Source organism: Spea bombifrons, chromosome 1, assembly GCF_027358695.1.
Source record: "Spea bombifrons isolate aSpeBom1 chromosome 1, aSpeBom1.2.pri, whole genome shotgun sequence".
NCBI classification, from domain to species: Eukaryota; Metazoa; Chordata; class Amphibia; order Anura; family Pelobatidae; genus Spea; species Spea bombifrons.
This window is the reverse complement of record NC_071087.1, coordinates 127,853,863-127,872,338: the sequence shown is the minus strand read 5'-3', so window position 1 is coordinate 127,872,338 and position 18,476 is coordinate 127,853,863. Positions and strand designations below refer to the sequence as shown.

The following is an 18,476-nucleotide window of genomic DNA, read 5'->3' as shown; positions in this document are numbered from 1 at the left end:
GGAAAGCTATCATTCTTGAAAAGTATAATCAAAGAAACTCTGGCCAGCTTGTCCTGTTGTAAATATACTGCTCTACGCGGGATGGCAGAGATGAAATGTCCAGTATAGTCAGGGCTCTTCTGATAAGGAAATTAAATAAAGTAAGTTTTTTATTCTGCGTAGTGAACAGGGAAGCTGCAGTCCATTATTCTATTGTTTTATGAATTTACAGTGGATGTACAAATTTGAACATTCATGCAAGTGTGCCAGTTACTGGACTCTTAATTCACGGTCACATCAGATGTAATAACATATATATATATATATATATGTGTGTGTGTGTGTGACATACTAGAGGTGACCGGGATTTCCTGTTAAATGTATCCCTACTCTCAAAACAAACGGATTATGGGATTCCCCTAACATGTGCTTGGAGTCTCTGTCCCTTTCTCAATTCTCACTAAGCTCCATGTCCCGTGGTAATCCCTTTTACTGAACGCCTGCCCTTCGGCCCCAACATTAATCTGCTTTTAACTTAAATTTCTGACACAAATGCTGGATTTCCCTTCCATCACGGGTGCTGATCCATTGTGAATTACACATCTCCCAGAGACCAGAATTCCTATAATCTCTGCTATGACCATCCCCCTCCTTTTTTTATTTGCATGCTATATATTTGGGAAGTGGAAACTGCATACAGCGACGTGTTCTCTATGTTCCTTCTCAAACGGTACCACTTTAAGTAGCAAAATGCTTACATGACAAATATATGTCACTCGTATGATTGCCATGAAACATCTGCTTTAAACAGAGATTGGCATTGTGTTAGCCTTTGATTGGTGACTAGGAATTGATCAGCTGTAACTTTGTAGATGTTGTCTTACCCCAAATCCCTAAATCATTAACCCATTTTTATGGTGACCACTGACTACATGTCCATATTGCCCGGAACAGTCCTTAAATCAGAGGAGCTGCCCTGTGTGCCAGAAGATCTTGTTCTGGGACCATATCATGTCTCAAAATGAGAACAGACTGCCCTTTGTAACCTGCGTCTGCAACCAGCAAGGGGGAGGACATGCAGAGTAAAAGACTCCGACACCAGTAAACTGACTTTGAAGATAACACTGTGCATCGAGCTCTAAGGGCAACCAGGACCCACTATGTGGTAGCCAATACATTTATTCAGCAGGCAAACTATTATTATTTGGAATCCTTTATAAACAAAAGAAGGTATTATAACAAATCAATATATCAAAATATGTCAGAACCATCTGCTTAATGGTATAATACAAACATGTGATTTTTCGGTTTCTCTTCTGAAGCCACACATGTAAAAATGTGATATAAAAATAATTATTGTCATTCGTAGTTAGAGTTGCCTCTGAACATTATTCTTGCCATATTTGGTAATTTATCTGTGTACATAATTAACTTAAATGGAGACCTCTATGGCAAGGGACAATTGTATCTGTGATATCCGGTTTGGTCTTATCTGTCTTTGCTGCTGTAGCACTGTGCCACTAGCTGCTGTCTCGTCTACTAACACCTAGGTCTGAATAATTCTCCAGAGCATATTTTGAACCAATTATCCCTGTCCAGTGTAAAACCAACTCTGCCTTAGGGACAGTTTTACGGTTTTTCACTTGAAATAAATCATCCTTTTTTTAGGTATTAAAAATCCTCTCTCCCAGCGGAGCCTCAAGGCCAGTTACATTGACTCTGTAACATGCTAGTCTATCAATAATCCTTATTGCAGGGAGGTCACTGTAAATGCTTGTCTCACTGGTCAGGATGAGGTCAAGTGAAGCTGTAAAAATGGCAAAGTGAAAAACAGATGTCATCTTTGTTCTCAAAGGGATGCTCTTGTAGCATTCTTTCACGCCATCTTAAAAAAACCTCAGATTTCTGAAAATACTAGAATAATAATATATTATTTAATAATATATATAGAATTATTTATATAATGCCAACAATTTAAGCAGCGCTTCTTACACTATATACACATACATATACATATATGGACAAAAGTATTGGGACACCTGACTATTACACCAACAGGAACTTTTATAACATTGCATTCTAAATACATAGTAATATGTAGTTGCCCCCCCTTGCAGCTATTAACAGTTTCCACTCTTCTGAGAAGGCTTTCCACAATATTTTGGGGTGTTTCTGTGGGAATTTTGCCCATTCATCCAGTAGAGCATTGGACTAGAGATGAACGATGGGATTGAGGTCAGAGCTTTCTGCGGGTCAGTCAATTTCATTCCACACCAAACTCATCCAACCACAAAGTTGGAAGCATAGCATTGTCCAAAATGCCTTGGTATACTGAAGGGGACATACCAAGACATTTTGGGCAATGCTTTGTTTCCAACTTTGCGGGAACAATTTAAATCACCTGGCAGTGTTTAAACATGTATGCCATTTATCCATGGTGATCATCTATACAGTATGTTCACCTGAACTATTTTTCTGTAATTTGTGAGTTTTAGATATAATCCCACCAACTAAAGCTAGAAAAGAATGCTGTACTATTGTGTTTATCCATTAAAGTACCCTTTAAAATAAGATGTTACCATTGTTGGCACCAAAAAACCTACTATGGCAAAAAATAAATAAATCTGAATTAAGACTTCTCCCCTAATGTAAGTAACAGTTACAGGAACACTTATTTTCCAAGCCAGGATTGGTCAGGGCATTAAAAAGTTAACTCACCTACTCTATCTTTAGCATTCAAACTCCTGTTACGGTTATGATCGGTTCTAAATATTTTTACAAATATGTTATAAAATGTTCTCCATACCTGCAATTGAAGAGCTCCTTCCCAGGCGCTCCGGGCCAGTAACTTCAATCTCTAGGGATGATGAGCAGCATTTAGTTCTGCCTACTCCCAGATATTCTCCATCCACTTTTGCGTACTGTCTCCCTCCATTAAATTCTAACCGGGGCTAGCTCTGCCCCTACTTGCAGCAATCCCCCCCCCCCCAGTCCCAGTATTTGGGAAGCTTTGTAGGTTCCAAACCCGGAGAAAATCCCATGTTTGTCTATATCTGTCTACATCGTAGGTGTACTTTTGACAGTGGAACAGCGGTTTTCTTGTTTTGATGCGAATGATAAAACATTCCCAACTCAATATTTTACCTCTATAAATACAGTATTTCTCCATTCACATTGTGGGATCCCAAAACTAAAAAAAAATGTACTTTGTATTGTTTCAGTGTCAACGCTTTACATCCGTGCTCTGTCATGTAAACATTTTCATCAACATCACGGAAATAATGGAGGATTTTTTGAGCTTTTATTTATTGATTATTATCTGCTTTCGAAACCAGAAACCCTTCAGGCTGCTGTGACTTGCAAATTCCCTATAATAATCAGTCTTCTGATTACTTAAGTAGAATCTGTCACATTTCATAAAATCTCTGTTTCTGATCCGATTTCTCTACCTCAATCGAGCATACCTTTTATTTAATTATTATTATAAAAACGACCGCCTACTTTCGCATCAATGATGATAGCAGCTTTACAGTGTAACTTCATATTTCTTCTGCTATACGATATGGGGGTCACAATTTGTATAGAGGTGTGTTATGACTTCCTACTTATGCTGGCAGTAGGATTCCAATGCAATCTTTACTGCAGTATAATGGGAAATAAATGCACATTTCCATGGTGGTGTGCGTAGTGGGTGTAGGATGGAAAATATAAATTTCAGTAATTAAAATTAGAATATTACATATCATACAAGTGATAACTGTCCTTCAGATAGTGGTAGTGATCGTTCCTCTTTTAAAGAGATTGCTTCATGCAATGTGTGTCTTTTACTTTGCTTATAACACTAGCATAAAGCTACAAAACCTATGCCATTTTATAAATAATAATTATGTATTTTCCAGTTATTGTTTGATACCATGATTATTTTTATTTTTTGGTGGCTTCCTTAAAGTTCTCCTACTGGTTCTGCTATTTAATTGTACTATGTTTTAGGTTTCAGCTTCGGGTAGACATTCCCCGGGAAAGGGCCAGGTCAATGAAAGCCCTTCCAAGTGTCCTCGTTATCTGAAAGTTCGGAACTGGGAAACTAACTCCACGCTGCATGATACACTGCACTTCAAGGCTTCCATGGTACGTTCTGTGCTCCGGTGATTACGTTAAAGGAGTATAACTAGTGCCTTCTACTAACGTTTAAAATTTCTGTTGCTTAGCCAACACCTTGTACAGAGCAGTTATGTATGGGAGCTGTCATGACCCCCCCACAGTATGTGCGCAAACCAGAAGACATTAGAACGAAGGAACAGCTTCTGCCTCTTGCTAAGGACTTCATTGACCAATATTATTCTTCTATTAAAAGGTAAATTGTACTATTACAAGTCACATTCATTATAATGCTGATTTTAGTAGCTCATGGACAAGAACAATGCAAGCCACCTGTCATTGATGGGACTCAGGGAGTGTTAAAAAGTTGCATTTTGGTACCCAAATCTTTCTGCGATTATATCTATACATTTCATCTTTACCTGTCTTCTTTAAGATTTGGCTCTAAAGCTCATGTGGAGAGGCTGGAGGAAGTCAAAAAGGAAATTGAAGAAACCGATACCTACCAGTTACGAGACACGGAGCTGATATACGGAGCAAAGCATGCTTGGCGGAATGCAGCTCGCTGTGTGGGCCGGATCCAATGGTCCAAACTGCAGGTTAGGATGTTTTCCAGTTTATGCTCAGTAATGGAACTAAATAATTAACTATTCCTTATGCAAGACACAGGAGGTAGTATTTTCTAGTCCATGCTTGGACAAGTGTGGATTCATAGTACTGTGGAAGCAACATGAGATTCACTGTGTCAAATCGAGAGAAACTTCATATCTGCCAAATAGCCCATGGGCAGAGGTACCTGGTCCTGCACAATGATGTATCTACAATTAAGGCCATCAGCTCAACATGTCAACCTACACAGAAGGCAGCGATTTTAACAGCCATTGATGTAAATTTTTGTATAAAGTGGTTTTTGTGCAAAGTTTGAAGAGTGGTCTTATTGGAAAATCAACCAATGGAAAGGCTTTTCTAACTTTACTTACTAATTACTTTTTATGCATAAACTTCATTATATAAGAAAGGGTATGCTGTTCTCTCCCTGTATATTTAAGAAATTAAGATATAAAACTTCTAATCTAAATGTATATGTCAGACTTGTGCATTCGGATTCAATATTTTAATTTCAAATGGTAACATGCTGACAGGTCCTTGGATTTACACCTTCGCTCACTCGCCCTCATGCTCTCTCAGTGCCTGCTTACATTCTCCACTGACCTCTTCCGTGTCCCTATCCTCCTCAACAGCTCCACTCTCTCTTTCCTCTTCTTGGTCTTCTTTCTTCGTCCGCTTCTTCCCGGTATCAGCTCCGTCATCAAGGTACTTCTGCAAAGTACTCTAAAATGCCAGAATATTGCACACAGATTAGCAGAGGAAGAGATGTGTCTCTTGACCTCTTTTTCTTGTGAATCCATCTGCAATATTCTGCCCTCTTGGAGTAATTCCACAAAAGGATAAAGCGACGACGCGTACCAAGGGGGCAGCCTCTCCCCCGTTCCTCCAATGGGGAGAAGGTGTGCATAGAGGCTCAGCCCCCTTTTGCAGAAGAAGAAGAGGCAAGAGAGGAATTGGAGCAGCAGAAAAGGAGACAAGTACAAGGAAATGGTCATTGGAGAGAGACATTGAGAGAGAGAGCAAATGAGAGTGTAAGAGAGAATGAGAGAGTGAGCATAAGTGTAAGAGAAAGCAATAGAGCATGAGTGACAACGTATTTCATTTGCAAATGGAAAAAGCCCTCCAAATTGTGTCCAAATCGAAATTTGTTGTCATTTTCCCAAGTGTAATATACGTATATAGACATGCATTGATCCTGTATTCATAAAAATCTGGTGGGATTCCAAAATAGATATATTTTCCTCATATTGTCACATAAAAGCCTGGGAATTATTTGTATAGACTGCAAATGTTTTCTGTGTTTCAAATCCTGCTTTCATATATCTGCCTTCACGTTAGTCATAAAATTCAATTAATCGAAATCAGGGTTAGCTCATTCTCTTGTCAATGTCCAATGACCTGTCAGCATGTTAGCATTTTACCAGTTAATATGATCGTTTCCAGCTACTTTTGAAAGCTAAACTGTTCCATGGCTTCTTGTTTGGATGTAAAAATATATAAAAGATCTGAATTTGAATGATTTACAGACAAAAAAAAACATTATTGTGCATCATAATAGATTATAATATTGTGCACTAATGGCTACCAATAATTTGGTTACCAATAACCTTGCATTGGGTGCACCTTGGCCCATATATACAATAATGTAATATGTAGAAGACTAAAAAGATTCACTTCTCTTGCTAACAGAAGATAATAACCTGGTGTTTCTCCTGTTATAGGTCTTTGATGCTCGGGACTGCACCACCGCGCATGGAATGTACAATTACATCTGCAACCACATCAAATATGCCACCAACAAAGGCAACCTCAGGTAATTCATACAGAATATACTAGTAACCCAAGTAAAATATTGGGATATGAATGATGAACAAAAATCACTAATACGCCTTGTTATAATCCGTTGAAGTATTATTTTGAACATTGACTGCTGAAATTGACGGGTTAAATTCTCCAGTTCACATTTTGGAATTCAGTTCCCATAGCAATGTATGCCCCACAAATGAGCAGCAATTATGCCAAGCCTCAGTTTGAAATGTATCCCTTCACATTGTGCTTCTTGTATATATATATATATATATATATATATATATATATATATATATATATATATATATATTTCAATCCTTAGATTGATCCATAGGGAAATTCTATTCCCTAGGGACTGCCTGAGGTCCCTAGGAAATCGAGACTCTACTGTGAGTCACTTTTACCATAATGGATGCGTCAGGGGTATTTAGGAAAACGTCTGTCAAAATGGTTATTGTTTTCTATACACCCTGCTGGTTCATGTGGGACTTTTTTAACTCCATTGAACAGTTTTATAAATTGCTATGTTTTAAGCAGAGAAATAATAACACTGGTGGCAACACATTCTTTTTTTTGTTACAGATCAGCGATCACTATTTTTCCCCAGAGGACAGATGGGAAACGTGACTTCAGGATCTGGAATGCTCAGCTTATTCGTTATGCTGGATACAAGCAGCCCGATGGCTCTGTGCTTGGAGACCCTGCTAATGTAGAGCTGACCGAGGTAACCCCATGTGTAGATAACAAAACAACAGGATTTCCAATATAGAAAAACATGCTTATAGTATCTCTGCTGCGCTACAAGAAATATTTCTATGTATAAAGGTCCATTCAAAGCAAATGTTTACCTACAGATCTGCATTCAGCAAGGCTGGAAAGCTCCACATGGCCGCTTTGATGTCCTTCCCCTGGTACTTCAAGCAGATGGCAATGACCCTGAACTGTTTGAGATCCCTCCAGAACTCATCATGGAAGTCCAGATCAGGCATCCAAAGTAAGACCCACATATCTGTACCGTTCTAGAATATGGTTAGCATTTTCAAAGTTTGAGCTGGAAGTTTTGCCATTTTCATTGGTCCAGATTTCAAACAAAAAGTGGCTTAAATTGATCTGTTTTAGACAGTAATGTAAATACAGGGCCACATTACTACTTTACAGAGAGGGTAGAGGCTAAAACAGTGAGGGACTGTTTCTTGTTGGTTGTCAAATTCAATGTTTCTATTAAAGTGTTGCACAGTACAGTGCTATGGATAGGAAGAATGTTCGAAGGGATCCCCAAGTCCCAAGTGGTGTACACAATTATAAATAAGTCACCCACTCACAATATTAGTTGGCATACTCTTTGGGGAAGGTTCCAGTAAATAATGACCTAAATCCAGGTTGCTAATGAACATCCTTTGCCTGATTCATTTGTACTCCGGTTATTATCACTGACCCTCTAGTCTTCACTTGTTAATTGAATAATTGGTAATGTCTTGTAGAAATCATAATGTACTCAAAAATTATTGTTTTTTGCTAAAACAGTAATTGATTGTTTTTAATCAATCATATTTGAAGCTATGCTCTCCTACCTTCTGTTTTGTTTCCAGATTCGAATGGTTTAAGGACTTGGGTTTGAAGTGGTATGGTTTGCCGGCTGTATCCAACTTGCTGCTTGAGATTGGAGGTCTAGAGTTCAGCGCGTGCCCATTTAGTGGATGGTACATGGGCACTGAAATCGGGGTCCGAGACTATTGTGACAACTCTCGCTATAACATACTGGAGGTACTGTGGCCTGGTAAAGAGCTCCACCTTTTGGCAGGAATAGTTAACTGTGCCTAAAGGATGTACAGTTTAATAATCCTATGGAACCAACTTCATGCATAGCTAAAAACAGCCTTAAAATGACAGTATGAAGATTAAGGTTTCATCTACATTCACAATGCAGTCTAGATGTATTTTCTTGCACGATTCTATACCTAATATACAGTTTTTTTAAATGTTGTCAGCTAACGTTACAAATGGAAAAGTGATCCTGGTCCAAAAAATAAAGTAATGTACCAGTTTGGAGAAATGTTGAAATGATTGCTACAGTGATCAGATCACTTTTCAAACTTTGAACCAGAATCACATTTCAAACATACCCCCATACTTTATATTTTTTTATATTTTATGCACACTATTCACAAAACCATACTTGCAAAGTTTGTCTACAAAACAGTGACATGGTCAACTCAAACATATCGTTTTAGGGTCTTTGAAATTGCTGTTCTACTAGAATGCCAACCATCCTCAGACACTCCCTATATAACGCAGATATCACATGTGCGATCATTGTGTTATTAATATTATCTTTCTCCAGGAAGTGGCCAACCGAATGAACCTTGACACAAGGAAAATGTCTTCACTGTGGAAAGACCAAGCACTGGTGGAGATCAACATAGCAGTTCTTTACAGTTTTCAGGTATGTTCATCAAGGGCGCCTCTGTTTTTTTTTTTTTTATATAGACCCGTAACAAAAAGTAGGGGGTCCATCTCTGATACATGTAATGAAAAGCATAATTTACATTACATGAACTAAGGAACCCATTATGTATGATCACAAGTGTGTTTAAAAAACTTTATGCAAACTCTAAGTCTCATCCTTTCACATCTTCTGAAGAAGGAACCTAAGCAGCTGCTTAATTTGCTTAAATAGTAACATCTAGTGTTTATAAGGGGTATCTGACCTGGCAGAAAAAGGAAACGTAGGTTGAGCATTTAGAACATAAATTAAGGAATCTAAGAAAATGAGGCATGTTGGGTGGTTTAATATACAGAAAAGTCACCAGGTCCCATGGTTCAAATACAGGAGACTGCTTGCACAAAAACATTTCACAGTATTATTTTAACAGAAAAGTAGCTGCAAAGTTACTTGAAATTAATCTAAGTTCGGTAGTTTGTATGACGGCTTCTGGTGCCCCGAAATGACTGATATCAAAGTTCTACTTTGTAAACACAGACACAGCATTTTTCAAAATGATTTACCATGTGTGCTGCTTTCTGAAATGGAATGTCAAGGCTGTGTATCTTCTTTCTGCAGGATCGCTGAGGATTTATGTCACACCGACAAAACAACCTATGCATTTTATGTTAGGGTGTGTCATTTGTATTAATTAATTTGCATTTTTAGGCATCTATACTTTATTAGACGTTCTTTACATTTGATGGAATCTAAACACAAAATAGATAAGACATAATTGTTATTGAAGGAATATTACCTATGTGCTCAACAGTGTCCAATGGACTCTTGGCCTCAAAAAAAGGGGTTTATGTCATAAAAGTTGCCATGGATAGAAAGTGAATAAAAAGATAGGAAGCAGGGAGTTATTTTAAAATGATATTGCCTTTAGTTGTGAAAATAAATAAATTTTTTAGCTATATTGGCTGATGTTTTCTTACAGGCATTTTCTAAATTGTTTTAAAGTACTCTTCCACTCCAACACACAATTAATTTTACTTTCTACTATGTAAAGCAAATGTGCAGATTTGTCATTTTATCCTTTAATATGCAGGTTGAATCACATTAAAACAGTACATAAATGTTTAAGAAGCCTTTTCAGTTTCTATGGAAACAACCTATCCATGTCTATTTTTGTAGTTTTTAGGGAAGTAAAAAAAATACTTGTAAACTTGGTAAGGGATATGTATTCGCTGTGGGGTAATTTCTTTAAAAAGCAAAATTGTTCAGAAAAATGGTAGATGAGAGTCGACATTTCGTAAACACATGCTAAATCAACCAAAGAATTCAATGGGGTCGGATTTTTGAAGGAAGATTTAAGAAAATGAAAGAACTACACTAGAACGCAATATTCCTCTAATGGAACTATTATTTTGGTCAACAAGACTTCATTGTTCTGTGTGTTAAGTAGTTCTGTTTTGCTGTTTTGTTTCAGAGTGATAAAGTAACAATTGTCGACCATCACTCAGCAACCGAGTCATTTATCAAGCACATGGAAAATGAGTACCGTTGTCGAGGTGGCTGTCCAGCTGATTGGGTTTGGATTGTCCCACCAATGTCTGGAAGCATCACTCCTGTATTTCACCAGGAGATGCTCAATTATCGGCTCACCCCATCCTTTGAATATCAGGTATTAATGATCTTTTCTTATAATGCGACTACAGCTTCTCAAAGACATTTTTCCTCAGACACGATACTGCTTTGGTTTGTGCAACTCCAAAGGGATGTCAAAATGAGCAATGTTTGTCTTACGACTCCGTACACAGACAGCAAGATGATAGTATTGACTGTTATAAGCACTGTTCACAAAATGTTCAAATTTATAGCTTTAGCATTTATATAACAGCCATAAGGGGTTTCAAGTATCTCATATCTTAAGTACTAGCCCTTTAAATGCTAAACAAATTTCCATAATTTTGCCTAAGTTGGTTAAATCGTTTTTGGTCTTAACAAATTCCGTAATCAGCAGGTTGAACTAATTCCATGCGACTTGACTTTACGGCTGGTACAGTTGACTTTCATTCAATATAGGCAACACGTTCTTAAATGCAGAAGTTACTGTAATACATTCATGCATAGAAGTCAATGAAACAAATCTACAATACACAACAGTTTTTTTTATTCTTATAGGTTCTTTAAATGGCTTAAACTCTTTTCTTAATAGCTTGAATTACAAAATAGCTGGGAATTTTTTTAGTATTTCAGTCTTCAGAACACCATATTTAATTTTTTTTATCAGAAATAAACTATAACACAATATTTCTCAAACTAGGTTTTAATACCTAAAAAAAGTTTTACTGGCAAATATTCACATGTAAACAATTTTTTCATATTTAACCCCTTAACGCTCAGCGACGGGTCAGGCACGTACATTCATTTTTTATGTGATATATGAGAAGGTACTGTATATCTGAGATATTATTTGATAGTTTTATTATTTTATGATCTGCATATATTTAAAGGGACAGTCATGCCTAGCTTTTCTGAAATCAGTGAGGCAAATCATGTTTGCTTTGCTGGTTCGGTTTGCTTGTTAGTTGGCTATTTGCAGGCAGGTTTCCAACTAAGGGTTAATTTACTCGCCAAATGAGTGGTTCCTGGACAGACCACAAAGGTAAATGTCAGACAGGCTGAGGGACCAATGACAGAAAAAGAGGGGGATGTAGACACTAGAGAAAAAGTCTAAGCAATAGCAAAAGGGAAAAATGGTCTAAAATGTAATACTGAAAGACATTAAAATAATAGAAATGCCATGACTGCACGTTTAAAGCCACTAAACAACAAATTATGTTTTAATAATGGCTTCCCATCAAAGAAAGAGCAACACAAATAAAAGGCATGATCAAAATATAATTTAGTTGTAATTTACTGCAAAGAGAACTCCGCCGTTAATCTTCATTGAAGGAGTCTTGATGAGAGCCAAGGGAACTGATGCCTCTGTTATTCAACCTCTTGAGGAAAATGCAGCTTCATGAAGATTAATGGGATACATCTTTTCAGCAAGGAGAGCAATAAGGACTAAAGCCAATAGTTTGTGGATATGGAGAACATGTCCCTTAGGGTGACCTTGGACTCTAAAATCTATTGCTTCTTAAAAATACTGAACACAATAAAAAAAACTAGAGATAATGCTTATATCTGTTATTGTTGTCATGGCCCAATGGATAATGCGACATAAATGTCTCAACGTGACCTATAAAAGCATTCATGCATACTGTTTCATATTAACTATATTTTTATGTAACATTATCAGCCTGATCCTTGGAATACTCACATATGGAAAGGTGTTAACGGAACACCAACGAAGAAAAGAGCCATTGGATTTAAAAAACTGGCCAAGTAAGTACCACGTTTTTGTGTCTTTTACAACAGGGGCATTACAAAGTTTCATTCCCACCATAAGGCTAGGTTTCCACTTGGGTTTTTGTCCTGCGTTTTTTTCTTGATGAAAAACGCCAGGAAAAACGCCAAGAAAACTGCCACTGCATTTACCTGCGTTTTGGCGTTTTTTCTGGAGTTTTTTCTGGCGTTTTAGCCTTTCTGTGGAAATTGCTTTTTTTGACCTTAGACAGTTTTTCCAGCCTTTACAAGTTAGAAGTTTCAGCTAAAAGGGATTAGGATAAATGGCAAGTATCTGCCCTCTCCTGATGTCATTTACTTGGTAGACCCTTTTGTCTCTTTTCTGTGGTTTGTAAGGCATGCTTTATTCCGAATGTCTGCTCCTCTGGGAAGATTGGCCCCGAATGATGGTGCAAATTGTTTGCTGTTGCTTTTGGCACGCAGGATCCAGTCGCGTATGTTTGTTTGTAATGGCGTGTTTGTTCCAAATGGTGTAAAATTCAATATGAACCAGTCCAGGACTTTGTTTTGTGTGAAACTGTTTGTTTTCAGCCTATTTCTCGTAGGACACACAGATACTGGGTCCATCCTCTGCATTGTAACTGTGGAAAAAACGCCATAAAAAACGCCAAGGCAATAAACCCACATGGCTTTTTCATGGTGTTTTTTCTCTCCCATAGACTTCTATTGGAGGAAAAACGCCAAGATTTCTTGCAAAAAACGCCAGAGTGTCAACATGCTGCGATTTTGAAAAACTGCCACAGAGCCCAAAAAAGCAGAAAAACGCCAAAGAGGACTGAAAAAACGCCAAACAGAAAAACCCCAAGTGGAAATGGCATTTTGCGATTTCCTATTGAATTACAGCTAACATCTGGCTGCAGCCGTTTTTCACAAAAAAAACGCCAGGTGGCGCTATTGGCGTTTTTAACAAAAAAAAACCAAGTGGAAATCTAGCCTAACTCCCACAAAGGCAGAGGGTGTCTTAATGGTTATAAGGGGTTTGACAAGCAAGATACTGGCTGGTGCTCATGTTATATATTTCCTCTGTAGGGCTGTAAAGTTTTCAGCTAAGTTAATGGGACAAGCCATGGCGAAAAGAGTGAAAGCAACAATTCTCTATGCCACTGAGACAGGAAAATCGGAAGCCTACGCAAAAACATTGTGTGAAATCTTTAAACATGCTTTTGATGCAAAGGTAAGAAGTTACGCTGCCCATCATTAATTTAACCAGCCTACAGCTAACATATAATAAAATGTATACAAAATTGAATACCTTTAATTTGACAGAATCTTTGGACCTCTGAAGACAATATGGCCTTGGTGGTTCATTACTAAGTTAACAAAGTCAATGTTTTCTAAGAAAAATATATTATAACACATTATGTAGTTCACCAAGCACAACCAGCCCTGAAGTAATACCAAAGGCTTAATGACGTGGTTTAATTCAGGCCTGTTTTTTTTCAGATATAATACTAGCACAAGATAAAAGAATATTTGATGAAGCAAAGACACTTTAGAGCATTAAATTTCCACTTTTTTTTCTGTAGGCCATGTCCATGGAGGAGTACGACATCGTTCACCTGGAACATGAAACACTTGTCTTGGTGGTGACAAGCACCTTCGGAAATGGTGACCCACCTGAAAATGGGGAGGTATGAAAGAAAGCCAAACAAAAAATTACATTTCTAATTTTGTGGCAAACAAAATGGTAGAAGAGCGCAAAGGTCATTGTAGTTTCCAAAAAAAAAAGTCATTCTAGAAGATGGAAAAACAGATAAAAATATCTGGCTTTTGAACACTGCATGTCAGTGTCATTATAATGCTATCATAGCTACTATAGCAATTTATGAATAAACAGCGGTAGAGGTCTGTACTGAAGGTAACCCTCATATTTTTGGACCGAATGAGGCCCAGGACAAAGTAATGTGTATAGGTTTGCAAGTAAATCAATTCATGAACCCAGCTCTGGATACTAGAATTCATTTAACCCCTGATTGGTATTACCAGATACCCAACGGTTCAGGAAGACATACCTTTGTATTTGGGATTCTTTAATTTCATAATGTATCCACGTTGTTTTAACATGTCCATAAACATACCAGGTAACTAAAAGATAACCAGTATGTTTATAATTCATGAAAACAGATGCCTTGGCAGAGATAACCACTTGGATTCATCAAATACATTCAAAACCATCAGATAGTGACTGGTATTGATACTGCACCAGCGGGGACATCGACCTTTTGCATATTTTTAGTTGTGATTTAGTGTTTTAATGCATGGTGAACATACTGCATTATGTAAATGACATACATTCAGTACGACTATTCAAATAGTAAAAGTGTGAAACATTGAAATCTTTAAGAACGTGGTAGCAAATATTACCAATCAATCTCATTTGTTGGTGTTTTGTATGTGACAGACTTGAATGTTTACAGAAGCAGCAGCATCTACTTAAATGGACAGATGGACTGGCAGTACTACATGATATCAGAGGGACTATCTGCTCTGCTTCTATCACTTACATCACCAATCTGTTTATACAAATTATCTCATATTTCGTTTCATTGCATACTGAGTCAGTACCAGCATTCTGTACAAAATGATACCCCACTACGTGCAAGGAACCCATGTCTCTAGTTGCACTTTTTGATTATACTCACCAAACCTCCACCAAAGGCAGCTTCTTTCTACTCGTTTCATTATAAGCGAGCTGGTCCACCATAGTATGATGTGATTAAAACGTATTTACTTTTTACTGCAGAAATTTGGCTGCGCTATGATGGAGATGATACATCCCAATTCTAATCTGGAGGAGCGGACGTAAGTTTACACATTATTATATATAAATGTAAACTTTCAGAGTATGTTTCGTACCTGTCAGTACATGCACACACACCCTGATACTGGTAACACAAAGGTCATCATCATATTTTATCTATGACATAAACTTCACAATATTTCTACATTTTGGATAAAGCTACAGGATTGGTAACAGTAGCCTGTAACAACGGCAATGACTACGTCTCCTAGGGTAAACACTATGCAACCCAAAGATTTAACATCAACTTAACTGCAAAAATGATTTTTTATTTTAAAGTGGTGCAACCATTTCAATTTCCTGAGGCATTCCATTTTTCACTATCACTGTCATCAATGTTTGTTTTCAGGAGCTACAAGGTTCGTTTCAACAGTGTTTCCTCTTCTGCTGAGGCTCGGAAATCGTCTGGTGATGAGACAGGACCGAGAGATAATTTTGGGAGTGCAGGCCCTTTGGCTAATGTTAGGTAAGGGTAATGGATAAAGGACATTGTCCTCTGAAGTGTTTTTGAATCATTATGTATCATGTTGCAGCTTCCAAGGAAAAGACAGATAAGCAGCTATATTAGACGGATATACATACACAAAGCCGTGGATACAAGTTATTTTATTTTTCCAGCCGGAAGGAATAATATTTGATATACATAAACCACTTGGTCCTACTTGTATTCTTGGCCTTGTCATTATTCTAGGCCCATCTTCATATATATTTAAAGGGACACTCCAGCATTTTAATGCAGATGATAGCTCAGTGGTCCCCACTGCAAATATATGGGGGGTCTGCAGAATTTCCCCATATGCATTTGCCCCTGTTGCCAGCCCACAGGGTATGATATCTCCTACCCCAATGTGCAAAAAGTACTTTAATATACTTTCTTATTTCGAGAGGCTACAGATACATGAACAAACAGACATAGTGTTAATCTGCAAGGACTGAAATACAATATTTTGTGCTTTTGCCTTGTTCTGCTTCAGGTTTTCAGTCTTTGGACTTGGATCAAGAGCTTATCCCCACTTCTGTGCCTTTGCTCGAGCTGCCGATACTCTGCTAGAAGAGCTGGGAGGGGAACGGATAATGAAAATGGGGGAAGGTGATGAACTTTGTGGGCAAGAAGAATCTTTTAGAACCTGGGCCAAGAAAGTATTTAAGGTTGAGTATTACTTTTAGAAGCATCATCACGATTTTCATACAATCACATTGAAAACAATAGGACAGGTAGACAATGTGAGATAACAATAAATGAAGATCTTATTCCTGATATGCTTCTAGTGGGACAAGCTAGACAGACAGCGCGGTGTGTCTCTTAATACAGCTTTACAGTCAGAATAAATAGTTTCGCTTATTCCTTTTCATCAGTAGTATGTATTGATTGTTGGTTTGTGGCATGGAAAAATGAAAGGATTTGTGGTTTTTTATTACTGCACAGGCTGCATGTGACGTATTTTGTGTAGGAGATGATGTGAATATTGAGAAAGCCAACAACTCACTGATCACTAATGACCGCAGCTGGAAGAGGAGCAAATATCGAATTAGTTTTGTGGCTGAGGCACCAGAACTCACACAAGGTATTGGAACAACAAGGGTTATGGGATAATAGGAAGCAATGACTTTAGGAAAATGTCTTTGTGCTTTTTATTTTCTTTGCATGAACTTTCTACGCAACTACATTTGGGGACATGTTCCACCATGTTCTTTGGCTCTTTCCTAAATATGAGTGTATTTCCAACAATCTGTTATCATGTATTGTATTATTATTGTTATTATTATACTTAAAATATGTTTCTATTTCAACAGCTCTGTACAGTATTCACAAAAAGAAAGTATATGGAGCGCGTATGTTGTGTCGACAGAACTTGCAAAGCCCAAAATCCGGGTAAAGCAGTTTGGTAACAATTTTACTGGAAGTTTGCAAATTATCTTGTTAGATCCCAACATTTGTTTTGGTAAAAGTTTACATAAAATTATCTGACCAAACTGTCCCAGAACAATCTCTTATTGAGTTTAAACAACAATTTAATTAAATACCGTATTTGCTCGATTATAAGACGAGGTTTTTTTCAGAGCAAATGCTCCTGCTGTATTGCCGGGGCAGCGGGTTGACGTCTACGCGATCCGCGTAGACAACGTCCGCTGCAGCCGGGAGGAGGTGTGGCTAGCAGCGGGGGTTGTCTGAGTCCGTCGCGGATACCTTCCCCGACTGTCAGAGATCAGAGTTCCCCGCACCGGTACCGCACCGGTGCGGGGAACTCTGATCTCTGACAGCCGGGGAAGGTATCCGCGACGGACGCAGACAAACCCCCGCTGCCAACTCCACCTCCTTCCGGCTGCAGCGGAAGGAGACGTCAACCCGCTGCCCCGGCAATACAGCAGGAAATTGGAAGCACCGGTAAGTAAGTGTGTGTGTTAAATGGGGGCATGGGGCATTTCTGGAATGCCTTATACCCCTATATGCCACTCTGGCACTTAGGGGGTTAAAAGGCATATTATGGAGCAGAGTGGCATATAGGGAGGTATTATGCATTTCAGGAGGCAGAGTGGCGTTAAGGGGGCATTTAATAGAGCACTATGCCTCCTGAAATGCCTTATACCTCTCTATATGCCACTCTGCCCCATAATATGCCTTTTAACCCCCTAAATGCCAGAGTGGCATATAGGGGTATAAGGCATTTCTGGAGGCAGAGTGCTCTATACAATGCCTTTTAACTCCCTTAATGCCACTCTGCCTCCTGGAATGTCTTATACCTCCCTATATGTCACTCTGCCCCATAATATGCATTTTAACCCCCTAAATGCCAGAATGGGATATAGGGGTATAAGGCATTTCTGGAGGCAGAGTGCTCTATACAATGCCTTTTAACTCCCTTAATGCCACTCTGCCTCCTGGAATGTCTTATACCTCCCTATATGTCACTCTGCCCCATAATATGCATTTTAACCCCCTAAATGCCAGAATGGGATATAGGGGTATAAGGCATTTCTGGAGGCAGAGTGGCACATAGGGGGTCAAAAGGCATACCATGGGGCACAGTGGCATATAGAGGGTTAAAAGGCATATCATGGGCCACAGTGCCATATTGGTGTGGCAAGCCTGGGTGCAGATGTGCGTAACTGGGGGACAGGTTGGAAAATACAAGGAAATAAAAACAAAAAAAAATATTTTTCTCAATCATAGCTTTTATTAAAAAAAATAGTTTACATGAATTAACATTTACTGGTAAAACTTTTTTCCTTTAGGGTCATCTTGTATTCAGGCTTTTTCTTTTTTTCCTAAGTTAATATTCAGATTTTGGGGGGTCGTCTTATAATCAGGGTCGTCTTATAATCGAGCAAATACGGTAATTG

General features: G+C 38.2%; 1 protein-coding gene across 1 annotated transcript in view; it reads left to right on the top strand.

The window, feature by feature from the left end:
* Positions 1-18,476, top strand: part of NOS1 (nitric oxide synthase 1) — a 32,241-nt gene that overhangs the window by 5,740 nt on the left and 8,025 nt on the right. Inside the window, exons 3-19 of the mRNA XM_053473327.1 lie at positions 3,970-4,107; positions 4,188-4,333; positions 4,514-4,676; positions 6,408-6,499; positions 7,078-7,219; positions 7,350-7,489; positions 8,085-8,259; positions 8,837-8,938; positions 10,410-10,604; positions 12,228-12,313; positions 13,364-13,508; positions 13,861-13,965; positions 15,078-15,136; positions 15,484-15,600; positions 16,109-16,283; positions 16,561-16,699; positions 16,929-17,007. Of these exons, the coding sequence (XP_053329302.1) occupies positions 3,970-4,107; positions 4,188-4,333; positions 4,514-4,676; positions 6,408-6,499; positions 7,078-7,219; positions 7,350-7,489; positions 8,085-8,259; positions 8,837-8,938; positions 10,410-10,604; positions 12,228-12,313; positions 13,364-13,508; positions 13,861-13,965; positions 15,078-15,136; positions 15,484-15,600; positions 16,109-16,283; positions 16,561-16,699; positions 16,929-17,007 (2,198 nt within the window). The remainder of the gene's footprint in view (positions 1-3,969; positions 4,108-4,187; positions 4,334-4,513; positions 4,677-6,407; positions 6,500-7,077; positions 7,220-7,349; positions 7,490-8,084; positions 8,260-8,836; positions 8,939-10,409; positions 10,605-12,227; positions 12,314-13,363; positions 13,509-13,860; positions 13,966-15,077; positions 15,137-15,483; positions 15,601-16,108; positions 16,284-16,560; positions 16,700-16,928; positions 17,008-18,476) is intronic.